The sequence below is a fragment of the Vulpes lagopus genome, chromosome 2 (genome assembly GCF_018345385.1).
Source record: "Vulpes lagopus strain Blue_001 chromosome 2, ASM1834538v1, whole genome shotgun sequence".
Taxonomy (NCBI): Eukaryota; Metazoa; Chordata; class Mammalia; order Carnivora; family Canidae; genus Vulpes; species Vulpes lagopus.
The window spans coordinates 73,580,423-73,602,482 of NC_054825.1; the positions used below are offsets into that span (position 1 = coordinate 73,580,423).

Genomic DNA, 22,060 nt, shown 5'->3' on the forward strand with positions numbered 1-22,060 from the left:
GGGCAACAGTTTTAGCTAGAGTGGCCTGAAAGTCCATTTAATGAGATCTTTCCCCATATGCACGATTCTTCAGGGCTCATAAAATACCTTTGTTAAGTGTCACCCCAACCTTGTGGGGCAGGTATTATTTTTCCCACATTATAAATGATTAACCAGACTTAGAGAGGTTAACAGAACTCAACACAGTCACCTACTAAAGTTCCTTATAGCTCTTTTCCCAAAAAGGATTTCAAAGTAGCACCAGGTACGTTACAGGCAAGCCAGGACTTGAATTCACTGCTTCAAACTCTACAGGGAGCAGTAAATTAGCTATGTCAACCCAATGACTCCTCAGCCTCAGCCACCAATCATGTTTCCCCTAGAGTCACATACGCCTAGTGATATGTTAAGGTCAAAGTATCCTATGGAAATGCAGCTTTTAAAATAAATAGTTTGTTATAAAAGCAATAAATACATTTTTGGAAATTTAGGGGAAGTAGAAAAATAACACTCTTAGCTCTATCAATTACAATTATTGTTAACATATTTTTTTCCATTTATTTTTCTAAGCTTTTTGGATAACTGTGAACATACTGCATATACAATTTTCTATCCTGCTTTTTAAAACTTTTAAGCATGTCTCCAATCAATATAAACACTTTGAAATATTTTAAATGTCTGCAAAATAATTGTGTTACTTATGATTTTATTATCCCCTCATAATTGGATAGATCTTTTTCCCATTTCTCATGATCATAATGTTTAGAAGACTTATGTATAAAGCTTTTCTGGTACTTAAGACTAGAGGAAATCTTTCTTTTCTTTTTTTTTTTCTTTTAGAGGAAATCTTTCTACCATGCCACAATCAGTAAACATATGAGAAATAATTCTAAAACTTGAATGAACAACATTCTTTAGTATTAAAAAAGAATATCCCACATGACATAGTTCTTTATTTATGGCAGTCATGGAAAGAATAGGTTGCCTGGTTCATGTGGCCTAAAAGTAAATCCCAGTTTTTCCTTGCCTCACTGAATAGTTGAGGTATGTCAGGTCTCTTAAATGCCAGGCAGACACACAGATCAGACTTTCTAAGGGTAGAGTTCAAAAGCTAGGTCATGAGCCCACTGTACTCAAAGGAAGGACTGTTAGTTTCTCAAGTTAGCTATATTGCTAATGTAGCAGTAGGTCTAAGGAATAATGTGGAATGAGATTTAAGTCATATGCCAGAACAACATATTAATGAGTACAGATATTACTGATATACGTCTCTGAGTAAAAGGGAACAAAATGCCAATACTTCACTTTCAAATCTCATTTTAAAAAATTCCACTTGCACAACTTTAGATAAAGAAACAAAAAACCCAGAAATGGAATATCTGTATCTTATTACAGCAGGGAGCAGAAGGGCAGCTTGCTAAGAGTTTAGTGGTGCAGCCCTGCTGCACCTCATGTACACTTGCCTAGTGTCCTTAGCAGAACATTGCACAGGACAGCAAGCGATACTGTAATCAAAAAGCTTCCCACAAACTGCTTTTTCTAATAACCAATGGTTACTATGGAACTCGGAAAAAAATGTTGGCAAAAAGACTCTACTGGGTTTACTTTTCATTGCAAAAGGTTTGGACACAAACCATAGTTGTGAAAGTTATCTCTGGACAGGGTCAATGCTCTGCATGGACTAAGGAGGAAGTGGAAAAAAACTCAAGAATTCAGCATAAAAACCACACCTGAAACAAACAGGGTAGTTTATGGAGAGAAAAATGAAGATGGGCAAGAGATTCCTCATGGTCAACATGAATGCGAAGACAGCAAGTGTCAGTTTGATTCGATTCCTGTCTTCACATAAACTAGCTGCTGCTACTCTTCTCACTCTGTCACTCAGCTTTACTGAATGCCCAACTTTTCAATTTGCAAATTCCTTTGTTCTCAGTTCAGAGTTCTTAAATTTCCTCTCCATTTTATCTGATAATATCCTCACTGACACTTAGTGTTATTATTAAAAAATTGGCAACCACTGAACTTTTTAAAGTCCTTTGGGTCATACAGATAAGTCTTGAGGAACCAGGAAGAAGTTGTTAAAGAGATTACTTAATATAATATAATAAGCTTTATTCAGAAAAAGGTACCTAATCAAATCAATAAATATTTACTCAGTACTCTGAAGTCAGTGTATTAGGTACTGAAACATATCAGGGGATCCCTGGGTGGCTCGGCAGTTTGGCGCCTGCCTTTGGCCCGGGGCGTGGTCCTGGGGTCCCGGGATCGAGTCCCGCATCGGGTTCCCGGCGTGGAGCCTGCTTCTCCCTCCTCCCGTGTCTCTGCCTCTCTCTATATATATATGTCTCTCATGAATAAATAAATAAGTTTAAAAAAAAAAAAGCTTAGTTCTACATTACACAAACCCAAATCTATTCAACAAACTGTGTGTGTGGTAGAGAGGACTGTATCCTTATCCAATGTTGTAAAAGAAAAAGAAAAATAAATAAAGGTTGTGGAAATGTTCCACATTCAAGGAAGCCAAAGAGACATGACAACTGACCCGACTGGATCCTATATTGGATGAGAGGAAAATGACATAAAAGGACATAAAGGAGATTAAAATTGAGCCTTGGTGGCTCAGTGGGTTGAGTGTCTGCCTTCAGCTCAGGTCATGATCCCAGGGTTCTAGGATGGAGCCCCATGTTAAGCTCCCTGCTCAGTGGGGAGCCTGTTTCTCCCTTACCCTCTGCCTGCCACTCCCCTCTGTTCATGCTCTCTCTCTCAAATAAATAAATAAAATCTTGAAAAAAAAAATCTTTGGGACACCCAGGTGGCTCAGCAGTTTAGCCCCTGCCTTTGACTCAGGACATGATTCTGGAGTCCCAGGCTCAAGTCCCACATCAGGTTCCCTGCATGGAGCTTGCCTCTCCCTCTGCTAGTGTCTCTGCCCACCCCCCCCCTCTGTCTCTCTCATGAATAAAAAAAATAAAAAAGATCTTAAAGACTTTATGGTAAAAAGAATGTAATGTATTAGTAATTTAAAATATTAATTATATAATTATATATTATATATATATTTTTAATATTTATTTACTCATGAGAGACACAGAGAGAGGCAGAGACATAGGCAGTGGGAGAAGCAGGCTCCATGCACAAAGCCCGATGTGGGACTCGGTCCCAGGATCACACCCTGAGCCAAACGCAGCCACTCAACCTCTGAGCCACCCAGGTGTCCCAATATATTGATTATATATTAAATGATATTTTAAATATGTTGGATAAATAAAATATATATTAACGAAGTTAATTTAACTTGTTTATTTTTTACTTTTATGTGGGTACTAGAAAATTTATAATTATGTATGTGACTTGACTATATTTTCATTGGCTTGAATGGAGAGACAGACAGCATAAGCGATTGAGGCAAAATGTTAATGATATAACAATAGATGTGTCTGGGTAAAAGACATACAGGAGTTCTTTGTATTATTTTCAGTTTTAGCAACTTTTCTAGAAATTTGAAATTATTTCCAAATAAAAGTTTAAAAAATTTTTAGTTTTACATAAGGGTAAACAGAGATTAAGGACAGAATTTTGAGGGCAGCCCAGGTGGCTCAGTGGTTTAGCGCCGCCTTCAGACCAGGGCGTGATCCTGGAGACCGGGGTTGAGTTCCATGTCGGGCTCCCTGCATGGAGCCTGCTTCTTCCCCTGCCTGTGTCTCTGCCTTTCTCTCTCTGTGTCTCTCATGAATAAATAAATAAAATCTTAAAAAAAAAAAAAAAAGACAAAATTTTGAAAATAGGCTCATATACCTATTTGAAGAGATATTCTATATATGATCAAGTTAAGGATGCTCAATATAATCAGTAGGATCATGATCTAAAATGACCCAACCAATGACATTATTCCAGACTTGCCTCAGAAAGGAAGCCAACAACTCACAGACTCACCCCTCTGGAAAGAAGGCATTAATGATCCGGTCCCCCAATGGGTTGATGGCAAGTTCCGGAATTCGCTGGAAATCTTCCCGGCTGCCAAAAAATCACCTTGAGTTAAAAAAATACTGGCCCTTAGCATGTACTCATTCAGTCATGCAAGAGTACAACCTAGCAAGAATATTACCTCATGGAATTTACTTCTGTGGCAAATTACACCAAATAACTGCAAAGAATAGCACTTTAGTAGGTGCCAAGTGTTTCTTGTACCAACTCAGGAGTGGAAGAAGCCAGATTTGACTATGCTACATTCCAGGGAATTCGTCACACAAGTTACTTCAATAAAACAACTGACAAGCAAATACTGAGCAGTCCCTGTAAATCATTCTTTGAACATTACCATCTTGTACTTAGTTATTAAGTTTTGAGAGTGAACAGCAATGCAAACCACAGAGCTTATGTATGGTTAGCAAATATCCTGTACCCCTGTAAGACCTACAACAACTATGAATTCCAAGGAATTCTTAGGCTATGTCCAAGGAAATAATAAAGTGTGACAATTTCCATATTTCCATGCTCTGAATCTGGCTTTTTCTCCATTGTCTTCTACAGACTCAGAGCTAGAGAAGTATTTAAGCCTGGAACCTTGCAAGAGCAGTCATCCTCTCTCAACTTGTAAGTTATGCTGAAATGAATATTATTAGCTGCCATTCACTGTATACACATCACGTGGCACTCTGTTTATACACATTATCTAATTTCTTCAAGCCAACATTTTATCTGTACCCTTTGAGTTGAGGAAACTGAGAGTGAGAAAAAGTAAAGAAGCTAGTAAGTGGCAGAACTATGGTTTAAATCTATGTCAGGGGATCCCTGGGTGGCGCAGCGGTTTGGCGCCTGCCTTTGGCCCAGGGCGCGGTCCTGGAGACCCGGGATCGAATCCCACGTCGGGCTCCCGGTGCATGGAGCCTGCTTCTCCCTCTGCCTGTGTCTCTGGCTCTGTCTCTGCCTGTGTCTCTGGCTCTGTCTCTCCTTCTATCTCTCAAGAATAAAAAAAAAAAAAAAATCTTTAAAAAAAAAAATAAATAAATCTATGTCAAAGGACATGTTCCTTTTTCTAAAAAAAAAAAAAAAAACAAAAACAAAAAAAACATACTTCTGAGGCACCTGGCTATCTCAGTCAGTGGAGTGTGACTCTTGATCTTAGGGTTATGAGTTTGAGCCCTATGTTGGGTGTAGAGATTACTTAAAAATAAAATCTTGGGGTATCTGGGTGGCTCAGTGGTTGAGCATCTGCCTTTGGCTCAGGGCATGATCCCAGGGTCCTGCATCAGGCTCCCTAAAGGGAGCCTGCTTCTCCCTCTGCTTCTCCCTAAGCCTATGTCTCTGCCTCTCTCACAAATAAATAATTTTTTAAAAATCTTAATAAATAAAATAAAATAAACCCAAACCACTCTTCTTGGGGTGCCTGGGTGGCTTAGTTGGTTAAGCATCCGACTTCAGTTCAGGTCATGATCCCGGGGTCATGGGATCCAGCTGCATCAGATTCTGCACTTAGTGGGGAGTCCGTTTGAAATTCTCTCCCTCTGCCCCTCCTTTGCTCATGCATGCTCTCTCTCTCTCTCTCATATAAATAAAATCTTTTTTTCTTAAGATTTTATTTATTTATTCATGAGAGACACAGCGAGAAAGAGAGGCAGAGACACAGGCAGAGGGAGAAGCAGGCTCCATGCAGGGAGCCCAACATGGGACTTGATCCCAGGTCTCCAGGATCAGGCCCTGGGCTGAAGGTGGCACTAAACCACTTAGCCACCAGGGCTGCCCAAAGAAAATTTTTATTTTTTTTTATTTTATAATCCCCACTGTTCAGGGAGCTTGACTCCACTAGATCCTAGGGCCCTGGGATTATGACCTGAGGCAAAGGCAGATTCTCAGCCAACTGAGCCACCCACACACCTTAATAAATAAGTCTTTAAAACCAGACAGACACACACACACATACTTCTTTCCCATATTAAACTTCCTCAAAGGTACTCTCCCAAAAATGTTCAGTAAGTATTTTCTAAAAACATCTTAGTTGATATTTTGTGCCAAGAATATAAAGCTATTACATATCTGTGCTGTATTCCTCAAAAAAATGAATGTCATGAAGGGCATAGAAAGGCAGAGGATTGTTTCAGATCATACGGGGCTAAAGAGACATACAAAACCAAACTCAATGCACAATCTAGACTAGGAAAAACATTGCTACAAAGGACATTACTGAACCAAGAGGTAAAAACAGAATACAGGCTGTACAGAATATGGGATTATATAATAGTACTATATCAAAATGCTAATTTTTTTTTAAGATTTTATTTATTTATTCATGACAGAGAGACAGACAGACAGGCTCTGTGCAGGAAGCCCAACGTGGGACTCGATCTCGGGTCTCCAGGATCACACCCCAGGCTGAAGGCGGCACAAAACCGCTAGGCCACCAGGGCTGCCCAAAATGCTAAATTTATTGACTTTGACACAACAATGTTACAATGAAGTATGTGGCAAAATATTAACAATTGGTAAATCTGGATTTCAGGTATGTGGACTTTTTTTGTATTCTTCTTGGAATTTTTCTTTAAATTTGAAATTATTTCCAGACAAAAAAGAAAAAAGGAGAAAAATAAAAATAAAATTCAAATAAACCTGATTCTTGCCTTCAAGACCTTTACTAACAGAAGAGAGAACATTTATTTCTCCTTCCCCTTTGTACTAAATGCTAATGAAGGGGATCCCTGGGTGGCTCAGTGGTTCAGCACCTGCCTTTGGCCCAGGACTTGATCCTGGAGTCCCAGGATCAGTCCCGCATCAGGCTCCCTGCATGGAGCCTGCTTCTCCCTCTGCCTGTGTCTCTGCCTCTATTTCTCGCTGTGTCTCTCATGAATAAATAAATAAAATCTTTTAAAAAATTAATAAATGCTAATGAAATTGTTCCTATTTTTATCCAGAAGCCTTTAATATTAATACTCTGTTTCTCTTAGAATGGTTTAACATTTAGATGGTCCTGAATTAATTCAAGAAGCTCATCTCCAGCACATCTGGTAGTGACAGGTAGGTAGAAACTGACCTACGGGACTGAGTACAAAGCTCTGAAATAACTCTAGATTCTAATCTTCCTTGATCACTTAGGGTAATGTTTACATCAGTGAATGAATCAGAAGAAGCCATTGCTTAAGATGATAAAAGATAATTACTCCAGTCCTGATTATTTAATTCAACAAACACGTACTAGGCTCTTATTACATAATACATTCCAGTAATACAAAGTCCACATTATCACCAAAAATGGTTCCTCTTCTTTGACAGAGGTTAAGAAACAATGACTACTCTCTTTTAAATGAAGATTAAGGCTCATTTGAATTGCAAAGCCACATACTTCAGCTTAATGTCTAACAAGCTGGAGTAATTTTAGCTGAGAAAAGGCACAGTTTAAATACTGGGTCTAGTCTAGTATCAGGTGATGAGTGTATAACCTAGCCTGAACTTCAGTCTTAAAAGGGATCCGGTCTTGAAATTCCAACGTCAGTAAGACCTAAACCTGTCCTTTAACACTTAAAAAAAAAAAAAAAAAAAAAAAAAAACTCTACTCTTGCAATTTAGATTGTATATACAATGCAGTTCTATAAGACCAAGAGGAATACTGTTGATGGTATCAAACTTAAAATGAAAGAGTACAGGGGCACCTGGGTGGCTCAGTGGTTGAGCATCTGCCTTTGGCTCAGGTCTTCATCCCCGCAGGGAGCCTGCTTCTCTCAATCTGCCTATGTCTCTGCCTCTCTCTCTATGTCTCTTATGAATGAATGAATGAATGAATGAATGAATGAAGTAAATAAATAAACAGTATAAAACAATCTTTGTAAACTCCTAAACAATACACAGTTTATTATTATTAATTGTTCTATAGTAGAATGGAGATCATCTGGGCAATTTTTCTAAAACTTAGCTTCTTAAATTTGTCTACTAACTTAATAGAGAAAAATATATACTCCAAGCAGCCCATACACAAGTAAGATTTGTTCAAAATGTATACTCATAAAAGAGCATATCAATATTATATTCTACCTTATAGCATACTTAGGAAAATCTTCCTCAAAGATATTTATTCCACGGGCGCTGACCCAAAAATAAAAAATTAAAAAATTAAAATTAAAATAAAATTAAAAAAATAAAAAATAAAAGATATTTATTCCCCTCAAAGATATCTTAAGAAAAGATATTTTAGGGGTGCCTGGGTGGCTCAGCAGTTGAGCATCTGCCTTCAGCTCAGGGAGTGATCCCAGAGTGCCAGGATCGAGTCCCACATCAGGCTCCCTGCATGGAGCCTGCTTCTCCCTCTGCCTCTGCCTCTCTCTGTGTCTCTCATGAATAAATAAATAAAACCTTAAAAGAAAAGATATTTTGGGATCCCTGGGTGGCGCAGCGGTTTGGCGCCTGCCTTTTGGCCCAGGGCGCGATCCTGGAGACCCGGGATCGAATCCCACGTCGGGCTCCCGGTGCATGGAGCCTGCTTCTCCCTCTGCCTGTGTCTCTGCCTCTCTCTCTCTCTCTCTGTGACTATCATAAATTAAAATAAAATAAAATAAAATAAAATAAAATAAAATAAAATAAAATAAAATAAAATAAAATAAAATAAAATATATTTTAACTGGAAGTAGGCAAGTCTGAGAACAGAATCACATTTAACAGAATTCTTTGTGGATAAGAAATTCCCCACGAAGAGTGGTTTTCCAGACCTTCATAGGCACAGAAATGTTTGAGAGACCTTTAGTAACCAGAAGCGCCAGCCCTCTATGCTGATGCTGATCTTCACTATGTGGAGGTTCCTTCTCTTACTTGGAAGAATCAGTCTCACAGCTAACTTTATATTTCAGGACCTGGGCCGATGGTGAGATGACATATACATAATGAGGATATTAAAATCTATTACTTGTGGGATGCCTGGGAGGTTCAGCGGTTGGGCATTTGCCTTTGGCTCAGGGCATGATCCCAGAGTCCCAGGATCAAGTCCCACATCGGGCTCCCTGCATGGAGCCTGCTTCTCTCTCTGCCTGTGTCTCTGCCTCTCTCTCTCTCTCTCTCTCTCTCTCATGGAGCCTGCTTCTCTCTCTCTGCCTGTGTCTCTGCCTCTCTCTCTGTCTCTCATGAGTAAATAAATAAAAGTCTTTTTAAAATTAATTAATTAAAAATAGAATTTTGTTGTCTTGATTGGATTGTTTTAATGTAAAGTGTCAAAAGGTGCCAAATCCAGTCTTTGCTAGTTGTTTTAGCATTCCAGGGTCAGACTGGCTAATCTGCAAGGCTGCATGTGATTTTTTTGGTTGAACATAGTGGCAGTGGGCACGTACAGATTTACCTTCTCTCATTCTCTAAAACCCCCTGAAATGTCAGCAGAAACATACAAATGGGAATATATCCCTGACATAAACAACCAGGGTGGGAGGAGTGTGCTAGTAAACAACGGATTGTGACAAATTCTGGAAGTCAGAAAATAAATGCAAATGCAGTGACAATTAGGTCACTCTAGTAGAGGGCCCATGAAAATGCTGCGGCAGAGTTAACAACCATTCTCCTTGCAGAATTTCAACAAGGTACCACACTAAAGTGCCAGGTAAGGGAATAAGCATTCAGAATAATTAACTAAAGGAGTTTTTATTTATTTATTTATTTATTTTTTTTTTTTTTTTTTTAAAGGAGTTTTTAAAGAACAGGCTAGCTGCCTGCTGCTATCCTAAGAATATAAAACCATCTGTCCCCAGGCAAAAAGTGGAGAAGTGTTTCGGAAAGAAATGGGAAGACCTACATGGACAGGGCTGCAACCAAATATGGGAGGTGGCCTCCAAAGAACAGTCCTTTTATTTGGGGAAAGAATATCATAAATCTGTTCCTTTCCTCCTTGACCACATACTCTAAAGGGAAGTCTACCAACTTACTAGCCCTGCTCAGAGAATATTGGGCTTGAAGTCAGCCCTTCTATCCAGGAAAGACCTATGGAGAAACCAACCACAAACAAATCTATGCCAGTTTTCTACAGTAGTCCATGCAGGTGTTTTCATAAATATGAATGGACAACCAAAGCTCACTAAATCTTTTGGGAAAATTAATACCACTAAAGAGTAGGATCAGGCAGCCCCGGTGGCGCAGCGGTTTAGCACCGCTTGCAGCCCAGGGTGTGATCCTGGAGACCCGGAATTGAGTCCCATGTCGGGCTCTCTGTGTGGTGCCTGCTTCTTCCTCTGCCTGTGTCTCTGCCTCTCTCTCTCTCTCTCTCTGTCTCTATGAATAAATAAAATAAAATCTTTAAAAAAAATTAAAAATTAAAAAATAAAGAGTAGGATCGAGACAAATGGAGATAATGATAATTCAGGGAACACAAGAAAGTTTTGAAAGATTCTAATAAGTAATTCAATAGACACTTGATAGATTTTTGCATCTATAAAGCAAAAATAAGCTACTATGGCAGAACAGAGATCAGAGAACAAGAAAGGTTCTTAGAAGTTAAAAATAAGACTGTGGACTAATAAGAAAGTTTGTCAAAAGGACCAAAAAAAAAATTCAAGGATTTCTTCCAGAAAGCAAAGGAAAAAGTCAAACAGTCAGGAATTATGAGTGAAAAGCTGTCTTGGTGGTCCAATAACTAGCCAATAGATATGCCATAAAAATCAAAAAAGGAAGAGGAAATAATAAAAGAAATAACAGATGAAAACTTCCCAGCTAAAGGACATATTTTTAAGATTTTTTATTCATTTATTTGGTCAGAGAGAGAGAAAGAGAGAGAGAGCAAGTGAGCGAGTGAGCACATATGTTGGCAGAGCAGCAGGCTGAAGGAGAGAGAGCAAGAAGCAGGTTCCTTGCTGAGCAGGGAGCCGATGATGCAGGGGCTCAATGTGGAGCTTGATCTCAGGACTCCAGGATCACAACCAGGGCCAAAAGCAGACACACTCAACCAACTGAGCCACCCGGGTGCCCCTAAAGGACAAATTTTTAGAGTGAGAAGATTCATCTAACACTGAGCAATGAATAATGAAAAATAACCCACAAAAAGGTACATTTTTGTGAGGTTTCAGAACATCAAAAGGAGATTCTTTGAAGGTTTCAGAGAGGAAAAAAAAGATGAACTATTATAAGGTGAGAATTAGACTGGCATCACAGTTCTCATCTGTGAAACTTCGTTCTGATATGACTGATACAAGTGTGAACAAAGCAAGTGATTGTGTAGGACACTGAAATCATCTGTCCTCTGGATAAACTAACAAGAAAGTGAAACTCAAAAGCACTCAGTGTTAAAAAAAAATTTTTTTTTTAAAGCAGCACTCAGTGTTTGAGGAAATAAATGGCTATCATTCAGGACACAAGCTCCTGAAATTTATAGGTAATCCTTTCTTAAGTGATATGTAACAATACAGCCAACTAGCAATTTTCAATAACTTACTTGCAGAGTTTAGTTGGTTTGCACTATCCCCTGTAGGCAATTTAACCTGCATGATTTAATATCCAGAAATATTTTTCATCATGGTAAAATTTGAGAAAAAGTATTATCTGACAGAGTCAATATTAAAATTGCTCAAAAAGGGAATTTTTTTTCAAAAAGGGAATTTTTTAAAAGTAAACTTTTACTGAAGTATAACAGAGACATAGAAAAGAATACAAATCACAAGTATATGGCATGATGAATTTCAACCAAGTTAAGATTATAACCAGTACCCAAATCAAGAAACAGATTATGATCTGTCCCCAAACACCTCCTTCATGCTCCTTTTGTCTCTAACTGCTAACCATCCACCATGGGTAATCATGATGCTGACTTCCAACATCATACATTAGATCAGTACAGAAGGTATTAGTTTTTCTTTTAAAGATTTTATTTATTTGAGAGAGAACACACAAACCTCAAGAGCCAGCATGGGGGTTTGTGGGACACAGACGGAGAGGGAGAAGCAGACCTCGCTGAGAGGTGACGTGCATGGGGCTTGATCCCAAGGAACCTGCGATCACGACCTGAGCCAAAGGCAGACATCTAACTGAATGAGCCACCCAGGTGCCCCAGTACAAAAGATATTTTAACTAGTGAACTTATCTTTGTATTCAGATGCTGACCAGATTCTCATTTGACCTGACCTACAAAGGATTACTGCAAGACCCTTTATAGGACAGATGCCATATCAAGATCAATTTCTTTTTTTTCAAGATCAATTTCAACAGCAGTGGTAGAAACACGTTACCCAAAATAACAGCATCTGAAGGATTTGTGAGGTTATGGTATATTTTTATATTTTATGAAATACCAATCTGAAAGATGATACATGTAAAAAGAGAGTCTACAGGTAAACTGCAAATCATTGGCAAATACTGTTTACAATACTCCCTTCTTGGGATGCCTGGGTGGCTCAGTGGTTGAGTGTCTGTCTGGCTCAGGGCCTGATTCCAGATTCCCGGGGTCTGGTCCCACATTGGGCGCCATGCATGGAGCCTGTTTCTCCTCCCTCTGTCTGTGTCTCTGCCTCTCTTTCTGTGTCTCTCATGAATAAATAAAGAAATCTTTAAAAAACAAAACAAACAAAAAAATTCCCTTCTTGAAGGGGCCCAATTCACTTGAGCATATTAAAGATGCCAGGAAATCCCGTAAAAAATGAAGTCTGTTAAACCTTGCTTACCAAACTTTGCATAAAGTTTAGTTGATAATTTTTTCTTTCTTTTTTTTTTTTTTAAAGATTTTATTTATTTATTCATGAGAGACACAGAGAGAGAGAGCACGAGAGGCAGAGACACAGGCAGAGGCAGAAGCAGGCTCCATGCAGGGAGCCCAACGTGAGACTCAATCCTGGGTCTCCAGGATCACACCCTGGGCAGAAGGCAGTACTAAACTGCTGAGCCACCTGGGCTGCCTGATAATTTTTTTCTTCTTTTTATACAATACCTATTGGTAGACCAAGAAACTAGTGTTCTATAAAATAAACTTTGGGACAAACTTTTTTTTTTTAAGATTTTATTTATTTATTCATGAGAGACACACACAGAGAGAGAGAGAGAGGCAGAGACACAGGCAAGGGGAGAAGCAGGCTCCATGCAGGAAGCCCGATGTGGGACTCAATCCCAGGACTCTGGGATCATACCCTGAGCCAAAGGTAGATGCTCAACCGCTGAGCCACCCAGGCATCCCACTTTGGGGGAAATTTCTGAAAGCATTTTGGAGAAGCTCCATGTCTAACCAAAGCCTTGCATAGTTTCTGCTTTATGTTCCCACTGGGACTAACATTAAAAAGGAATACAAGTATGCTACGAATAGTATATGGTACAGCCTTTTGCTCTCTAGAATTTGGCTTCTGGTCACAGACATGGAGCATCAGGAAAGTGAAGAAAATGTAGAAAGGAAAATATTTCTGCTAAAAGCCATCTGAAGAAAACCTGGGCCTGTTCCAGATAACAAAAGACTGGTCACTTGCATTTGGCTAAGCACCCTGATAGGTTCTAGAAAGGTCAAGAAAGGACTTGAGCTGGGTTTGGCAGATAAGGCTAGAAAGAGCTATATCACACATACCATAGACTTTAGAGTGCCACAGGGATTCTCTAAGGCTGGAGGGAGTAGAAGAGATGTGGCTGAGGAAGGGGATAGGACAATCTAACAGATGGCCAGAGGCAGAGATGGCTATTGTCAGGAAGCAAAGCCAGAGTGAAACCCCTGATATGTAAAAATGATTTACGTATAATGTGTTAGTTGTTTACTAGGTAGTATAAGGAGATAATTTCTTCTTCTACTCAAGGTGACTTGCGGCTTCTCCCATATTTGAATCCACACCACATGGAGATCAAAGCACAAATTTAAGACCTAGTGCTTTGTAAAGCTGAGTACAAAAAATTAGTTAGATCAAGGTAACTATGAAATAAAAAATTATGTCATCACTTTCTACCACCTCTTCCCCAACCAAGGATGCATAGAAACAAGCACTGAGAACAGTGCCTAGCACATCCAGTCAATAAATACATATCAAATGAATGAATTAGCCCACTCACTGGCTTTCCATAGAGTATGAAATGGTATTTTAGGAATTGAGCAAATCTTAGCTAGATTTTATTTTTTTATTTTTAAAAAAAAATTTTTTTTTTAATTTTTATTTATTTATGATAGTCATACAGAGAGAGAGAGAGAGAGAGAGAGAGGGCAGAGACACAGGCAGAGGGAGAAACAGGCTCCATGCACCGGGAGCCCGACGTGGGATTCGATCCCGGGTCTCCAGGATCACGCCCTGGGCCAAAAGGCAGGCGCCAAACCGCTGCGCCACCCAGGGATCCCCTTAGCTAGATTTTAATGAACAAGTAAATACTAGCGGACACCTGCAAAGTTTTCATTCTAAGAGCTCCTTTTGTAAGAGTCTTTCCATTGTTTTCTAGCAAATAATTGAAAGTGATTAAAACAGACACACACATTTACATATCTTTCAGTTTCCACAAAGAGAAGGACTCAAAATGGGGGTGTCTGGAAGACTCAGTTGGTTAAGCATCTGACTCTTGGTTTTGGCTCAGGTCATGGTCTTGAGTCGTGGGATAGAGCCCTGAGTCGGGTTCTGTGTTCAGTGCGGAGTATGTTTCAGATTCTTCTCCCTCTCTCTCTGTCCCTCCCCTGCTCTCTCAATCTCTCTCAAATGAATAAATAAAATCTTAAAAAAAAAAAAAAAAAAAAAATGAATGTGAATTCTATATCTTAACTCAGTGGTCAAATCTGAATTTATGAGGGAGATGTAATCCCAAACTCTAGTAAATTACTCAAGTATTAGAGCTTAAAAAAAAAAAAAAAAGACCTTCGGGACCCCTGGCTCTCTCAGTCCTTAGAGCATGCAACTCTTGACCTTGGGGTTATGAGTTTGAGCCTCATACTAGGGCATGGATTCCTTAAAAATAAAATCTTAAAAAAATATTTCTAGTCTGGTTCATTTTTTTTTCTTTTTCTTTTTTTGGTTAGGATTTTACTTATTTATTTAAGAGAGAGAGAGAGAGAGCGCGTGCATGAGTAGGGGGAGAAGCAGAGGGAAAGGCACAAGCAGACTTCCCACTAAGGCTGGAGACCAACATGGGGCTTGATCCTATGACCATGAGATCATGACCTGAAATTAAGAGTCAGATGCTTAACAGCCTGAGCTACCCAGGCACTTCTGATTTATTTTTTCAAGTGCAAAATTACATAGTCCCTTTAACAAATGGTACTAGGACCGGTAGATATCCACATGCAAAAAAATGTTTGAATATATACATATATTTAACATATATATGTAATATATATATGTAATATGTATTATATAATGTTATTATATATTTTATTAAACGTGTCAAGGACCTAAATAGAAGAGCTAAAACTATACAACTCTTAGAAGAAAATATAGGCATAATCTTCATGACCTTGGATTTGGCAATGGTTTCTTAGATATGACATCAAAAAGCACACAGACCAAAAGAGAAATGAGATAAATTAGACTTCATCAAAATTTAAAACTTTTGTGCTTCAAAGAATACTACAGGGATCCCTGGGTGGCGCAGTGGTTTAGCGCCTGCCTTTGGCCCAGGGCGCGATCCTGGAGACCCGGGATCGAATCCCACGTTGGGCTCCCGGTGCATGGAGTCTGCTTCTCCCTCTGCCTATGTCTCTGCCTCTCTCTCTCTCTGTGTAACTATCATAAATAAAAAAAAAAAAAAAAAAAAAAAGAATACTACAAAGGGAGTGAAAAGATAATCCACATAATAGGAGAAAGTATTTGCAAATCTCATATTTCATAAGGATCTAGTATCTAGAATATAGGAAGAACTCTTAGCACTCAACAACAAAAAAAAAACAAACCAAATAAAAAATAGGGAAAGGACTTGAATAGGCATTTCTCCAAAGAAGACATACAAATGGTTAAGCATGAGAAGATGCTCAATATTAATAGCCAGCAGGGAAACACAAATCAAAACCACAATGATTTACCATTCACACCTACCAAGATAGTTAGCATTAAAAGACAGTAAGAAAAAAATAATAAAAAAATAAAAGACAGTAAGTGTTGGTGAAGATGTGGAGAAGTTTGAACCCTCAATACATTCATTGCAGGTGGGAATGTAAAACAGTACAGCCTCTGAGGAAAACAATTTGGTGTTCTTCAATAAATTCAGCATAAAATTACCATATGGCCCACAATACTACTCCTTAGTATAAGTTGAATGAGAATTAAAACGTATATCCACACAGGACGCCTGTGTGGCTCAGTGGTTGAGCGTCTGCCTTTGGCTCAGGGCGTGATCCTAGATTCCAGCAATCGAGTCCCACATCAGGCTCCTTGCATGGAGCCTGCTTTTCCTCCCTCTGCCTGTGTGTCTCTGCCTCTCTTTCTGTGCCTCTCATGAATAAATAAATAAAATAATCTGAAAAAAAAAAAAAAAAACAAATGTCCATACAACAATGTTCATAGAAACACTATAATAGTCAAAAAGTGTAAAAAACCCAAATGACCGTCAACTTATCAACAGATAAGCAAAATGCAGTACAGACATACAATGGAATATTATTCAGCCATAAAAAGGAATGAAATACTGATACATGCTATATTGTCGAAGAATCTTTAAAAACACCATGTTAAATGAGAGATGCCAGTCACAGAAGGCCACTTACTGTATGATTCCATTTTTTTTTAAAGATTTTATTTATTTATTCATGAGAGATACAGAGCGAGAGAGAGAGGCAGAGACACAGGCAGAGGGAGAAACAGGCTCCATGCAGGGAGCCGGACATGGGACTCGATCCCGGGCCTCCAGGATCACGCCCTGGGCTGAAGGCAGTGCTAAACCACTGAGCCACCAGGGCTGCCCTGTATGATTCCATTTTATATGAAATGTGCAGAGAGAGAAGAAAAGTAGACTAGTGGTTGCCCCTGAATTAGAAATGACTGCTTATTGGGTACAAGGTTTCCATCTGGAGTGATGAAAAGGTTCTGGAACTAGACAGTAGTAATGGTTATACAACAATATGAATGCACTTAATGCCAATCAATCGCATACTTTAAAATGGTAAATTTTATATTATGTGTATTTGCCTCAATATAAAAAAAGAAGAAAAAGCGCCCAGTGTGGTCTTTGCACATGGTAGGCATTCATAGTTGTTGACATTAATGACTATACAGCATAGTTTGAGTCCATCCCAGCTTCCAGTGATAGCAAATTTTGCCCTGTACAAACACGGCCCTATGGATTTTTTTTTTTTTTTTTTGGCCCTATGGATTTACCAGCATTCTCTAGCAATTCTGCCTGAGGAGTATGTACAAAGACTTAACAACTGTATTCCTTCCCTCTTTATACCACATCCCACAACTGTGCTAGAAGTCTTCCAAAGAATTCCTAAACTACTTCTTGCTTCCTGCCAGCCATTAGAAAAGCTAATAGCTTCATTCTATATTAGTCAAAGCTGAGCTTGCTACTGAGAGTTGGGTGGGAGGTAATGGTAAGGAGAAATTTCATTGGACTATAATAAGTCAAATATGAAGTGGAACAATATCACATTACTCTTAAATCATGTAATTAACTCTAGACCAGAGTGTCTTAACTTTGGCATGTTTGATACTTAGAGAAGAATAATTCTTTGTTGTGGGCAGGGGACAGGGGGCTGTCCTGTCTGTTATAAGACTTTTAGCTGCATTCCTGGCTTCTACATACCAGACATCAACATCACACCTCAGTCATGACAATCAAAAACATCTCCAGGTATTTTGTTGCCTAGGGGCAAAAGAGCTCTCAGTTGAGAACCACTGCTCTAGACAAAAACACTCAATATCTTATCTAACTTAATATATACAGAGTGGTGTACCTTAGGATTATGGGGCTGGATTTGGAAATGAGAGGAGAGGGTGAAACAATCTAGACCACCTTGGATTGCTATGTATGAGCCAATCTTCTGAAAGCTAAGATGTTTGATGAAAGGTCATGGGAAAACTCAAGCAGAGAGAGCTGAAATTCTCAAAAGGATGTTCCCAGGACCAGAACAATGACCACTCCCAAACCAAGGAGAGTTTTTGTTTTGTTTTGTTATGTTTTAAGATTTTATTTATTTATTCATGAGAGACACAGAAAGAGAGGCAGAGACCTAGAGACACAGGCAGAGGGAGAAGCAGGCTCCATGCAGGGAGCCCGATATGGGATTCGATCCCGGGACTCCAGGATTACGCCCTGGGCCGAAGGCGGATGCTCAACCCCTGAGCCACCTGGGCGTCCCACCAAGGAGAGTTAAGAGTAAGGCAGAAGGGATCCCTGGGTGGCGCAGCGGTTTGGCGCCTGCCTTTGGCCCAGGGCGCGATCCTGGAGACTCGGGATCGAGTCCCACATCGGGCTCCCGGTGCATGGAGCCTGCTTCTCCCTCTGCCTGTGTCTCTGCCTCTCTCTCTCTCTCACTGTGTGCCTATCATAAAAAAAAAAAAAAAAAAAAGAGTAAGGCAGAAGACACTTAGTGATAAATGTAATGTCATTCTTCTGCTTAACTGAATTTCCTTCTGAATCCATGATGCTCAAACACAGGGAAGAGAAATGGTTCCTGCTCTCTGTGCTCTAGATGCCTATCACCTCTACCCTGGGGATAAAGGCACCTGGTCAGACATTGGCCCAGAAAAAAGATGGGAACTGCCTACCTGAGAGTCCCGTTCTCTCCTTTGTCCAGGCTGGTGAACCGGCTGTAGAGGCGGGTGATCTGACTGTGGGAAACTAAAGAACACAAAATTAGTCCCATTGGGAGAAGTCACCTTCCACTCAAACTGAACTCAAGCATGGCCCTTCAGAAGTCAACTACCTTTCTGGTCCCAGCACACCACCATACACTTCAGAGAGAATAAAATGGGGAGATATCTAAAGTCTAACTCCTTTCTAGAGTTTCAAAACAGAAATTAAAAAGCTGGGGCATGGGATCCCTGGGTGGCGCAGCGGTTTAGTGCCTGCCTTTGGCCCAGGGCGCGATCCTGGAGACCCGGGATTGAATCCCACATCAGGCTCCCGGTGCATGGAGCCTGCTTCTCCCTCTGCCTATGTCTCTGCCTCTCTCTCTCTCTCACTGTGTGCCTATAATAAATAAATAAATAAATAAATAAATAAATAAATAAATAAATAAATAAATAAATAAAAGCTGGGGCAGCCCTGGTGGCTCAGCGGTTTAGCGCCGCCTATGGCTCAGGGCGTGATCCTGGAGACCCGGGATTGAGTCCCACGTTGGGCTCCCTGCATGGAGCCTGCTTCTCCCTCTGCCTGTGTCTCTGCCTCTCTCTCCTCTCTGTGTATTCTCATGAATAAATAAAATCTAAAAAAAAAAAAAAAAGAAAGAAATTAAAAAGCTAAAGAAGAAAGAAGTTAGAAAATAAATTGAAAGCACTCAAAATTCAGGAATGAAGTCTAGGCTTTTCATTAGGATTTAGCCACTTAAAATGTCAAGTGGCTAAGATTAACAAAGCGGAATTTAGTTTAAAAGGAAATTGTGAAACTTTCACCTTTTATTTATTGGCCTTTTCACTTGACTTGTAAGCTCTGAAAATGGATGCTTTGATTAAAAATATACCAAATAGTTTGCTGTTTCAGGCTGGCAATATCAGGCTGGTTGACGACACTTAAAGACTGGGGCAGATTCTATTTTTATTTTATTTTTAAAGATTTTATTTTTTCAAAGATTTTATTTTTAAAGAATCTCTACACTCGTGGAGGGCTTGAACTCACAACCCTGAGATCTTGAGTTGCAAGCCCTACCAACTGAGCCAGCCAGATGCCCTTCAGGCAGATTCTATTTTTAAAATCTGGTTTGCTCCTGTACCAACCATCAGTGGCTTTCTCCTTCCTTAGGAACTGACATTTAGGTAAAAGATCACAGGGTCATATCAGCCTCTTTTCTGTAATTACATGAGCTCCACTAAGCTCCCAGTAAAGGAATGGGCTCCCAGAAAGCAAATTAGGCAATCTGTAAAAAGATCAGGTTATCATCAGATGATATCTACAAGGAAGCTTTTTTTCCTCATTTTTTAACTCAAGCACAAACTGGCCATTAAAATGAGGCAAGAAGCGCAGATACACAGTAAGAATTTGAAAATACAAAAAAAGAATTTCTGTGGAACAGTTTAGTTTCTTGGCTGATGGGAAGGAACTAGGAGGGAAGAAAAAGGAGAATTATCAAAAAAGAAAAGACAAGAGCCAAAAAGGGTGTGGTAAGTGTGGACTTTGTCCTCCACTGTGCCTTTAGGGGCTTAAGGGGGTGGCTAAAAGCATTCTGATAGTAGCCCTCCTCCCCCAGTTCAACAAAACCTACTTGCAGTTTTAGGAACAATGGGACAAAGTAAACCGGGGCACAGCGGGAGAAGCAGGAAGTGAATGGCCTAGAGCTAGGATGAGAGGGCACACTAGGCGCAGCAGTGAATTCTTCAGCATCAGATTTCATTCCAAGCTGGGCTGTTGGGTACTAGCTCTCCAAACACAGCAGAGAAGACTCAATCCCAGCCAGCAAGGAGCCAGCAGGTGCCAGGCACTGAGTGGACCTACTGCCCGGCCAAGCTCTCTGGTAAGGGTCAGGTAACAGATTGATCCCATTCATGGCACCACGGCCTACTTAGGGTTGAGCAAAAGGGGCTGTAGAGAGAACTACATCAGTCCAGGAGAGGAAAGGGCTTAGCAAAGTGTCTAGTACAATGTAAGAACTCCAGATTAGCCATTATCATCATCATCCTTACACTCTAAGCCTGGAGGTACAGTTTTACTGCTGCACTAACTAATCTCCACCTTTCTCCTGACTGGCAGCTACAGACATTTTCTTCAGGAACCTGACCTGTTTACCCTGGCTGTGGCCTCTGGCCTCAAAGACTGCTCTAGAACTGAAGTTCTCTTTAGTTTAACAAAAATAAGTCAGTTAAAGAATGACTAACTTTCCCAAAAGATTTTTTGAAAAACAAAATTTGTTCACAATACCACTGTTTTCATTTCTTTATGTACCATCTAATTAATATCAGTCACTTGTATACTTTCCATACTTGGAATAGTTTTTCATTTATTTCATTTAGTTTATTCACTCATTATTTTTCTATATTGCTTTGGATTACTTCTTAATAATGGCAGAATATTTAGTCCACTGGATCAGTTTTTATTTTTTTTTAAGATTTATTTATTTATTTATTTATTTATTTATTTATTTATTTATTTGACATCAAGAGAGAACATGGGGGAGAAGCAGGCTCCCTGCTGAGGGGGTGAGGGGACCCATGCAGAGCTCAATCCCAGGATGCTGGGACCACGACCAGAGTCAAAGGTAGATGTCCAAATAACTGAGCCACCCAACTACCCCTGGATCAGTTTTTAGTACTTAGACTACTGTATTTTTCAGATTCCTTCTAATAAGGAAAACATTCTATTGTATTTCTTTTTATACTAATTTGTTTGGGCTTTTTTTTAAGATTTTATTTTTAAGTAATCTCTATACCCAACATGGAGCTCAAACTCACAGCCCTGTAAGAGTCACAAGCTCTATGGATTGAATCAGGCTGGTGCCTTTTTTTTAATTTGGGAAAATAATCCATACACGTAGTAAATATGCAAATAGTACAAGTGTACAAAATGAAGTCTCTTTAACAACCAAATCCCCCAGTTTCCCTTGCCAGAAGCAAACACTTACCAGTTTTTTGTAATTTCTTCTAGAGATTCAGTATGTGTATATATAAGTATGTATAGCTATCGATAACAATTTTAAAACTGGCTGGAATGTCGTCATTTAGTCCAACCCCTTTAACTAACAAATGAACCATCAGATCTTTCTAATCTAAATCATCTCAAAGAACCACACATTGAAACCTATTTAAGTATGATTCTGAAAATTTCCTTACTAAGTGCTGGTATGGTATTACATTCCAGATTTCAGAAAAAAGGTTAGCTTATGGCTGGTTTCCTTAAAAATATGGAATGCTTGGGGCGCCTGGGTGGCTTTGTCAGTTAAGTATCCAACTGTTGCTTTTAGCTCAGGTCATGATCTCATGCGCTGTGGGACAGAACCCTGCAAAGCACTCCATGCTGGGGGGGTGGAGGGGTATCCTGCTTGAAGATTCTCTCCCTCTGCCCCTCTTTCCTCACATGTGCACTCTCTTTCTGAAATAAATAAACA

General features: G+C 39.6%; 1 protein-coding gene across 1 annotated transcript in view; it reads right to left on the bottom strand.

Annotated features, from left to right (window-relative positions):
• The window catches only part of CHP1 (calcineurin like EF-hand protein 1), a 46,272-nt gene that overhangs the window by 18,072 nt on the left and 6,140 nt on the right, over window positions 1-22,060 (bottom strand). Inside the window, exons 2-3 of the mRNA XM_041743996.1 lie at window positions 18,573-18,645; window positions 3,913-3,993 (exon numbers count right to left, since the gene is read on the bottom strand). Of these exons, the coding sequence (XP_041599930.1) occupies window positions 3,913-3,993; window positions 18,573-18,645 (154 nt within the window). The remainder of the gene's footprint in view (window positions 1-3,912; window positions 3,994-18,572; window positions 18,646-22,060) is intronic.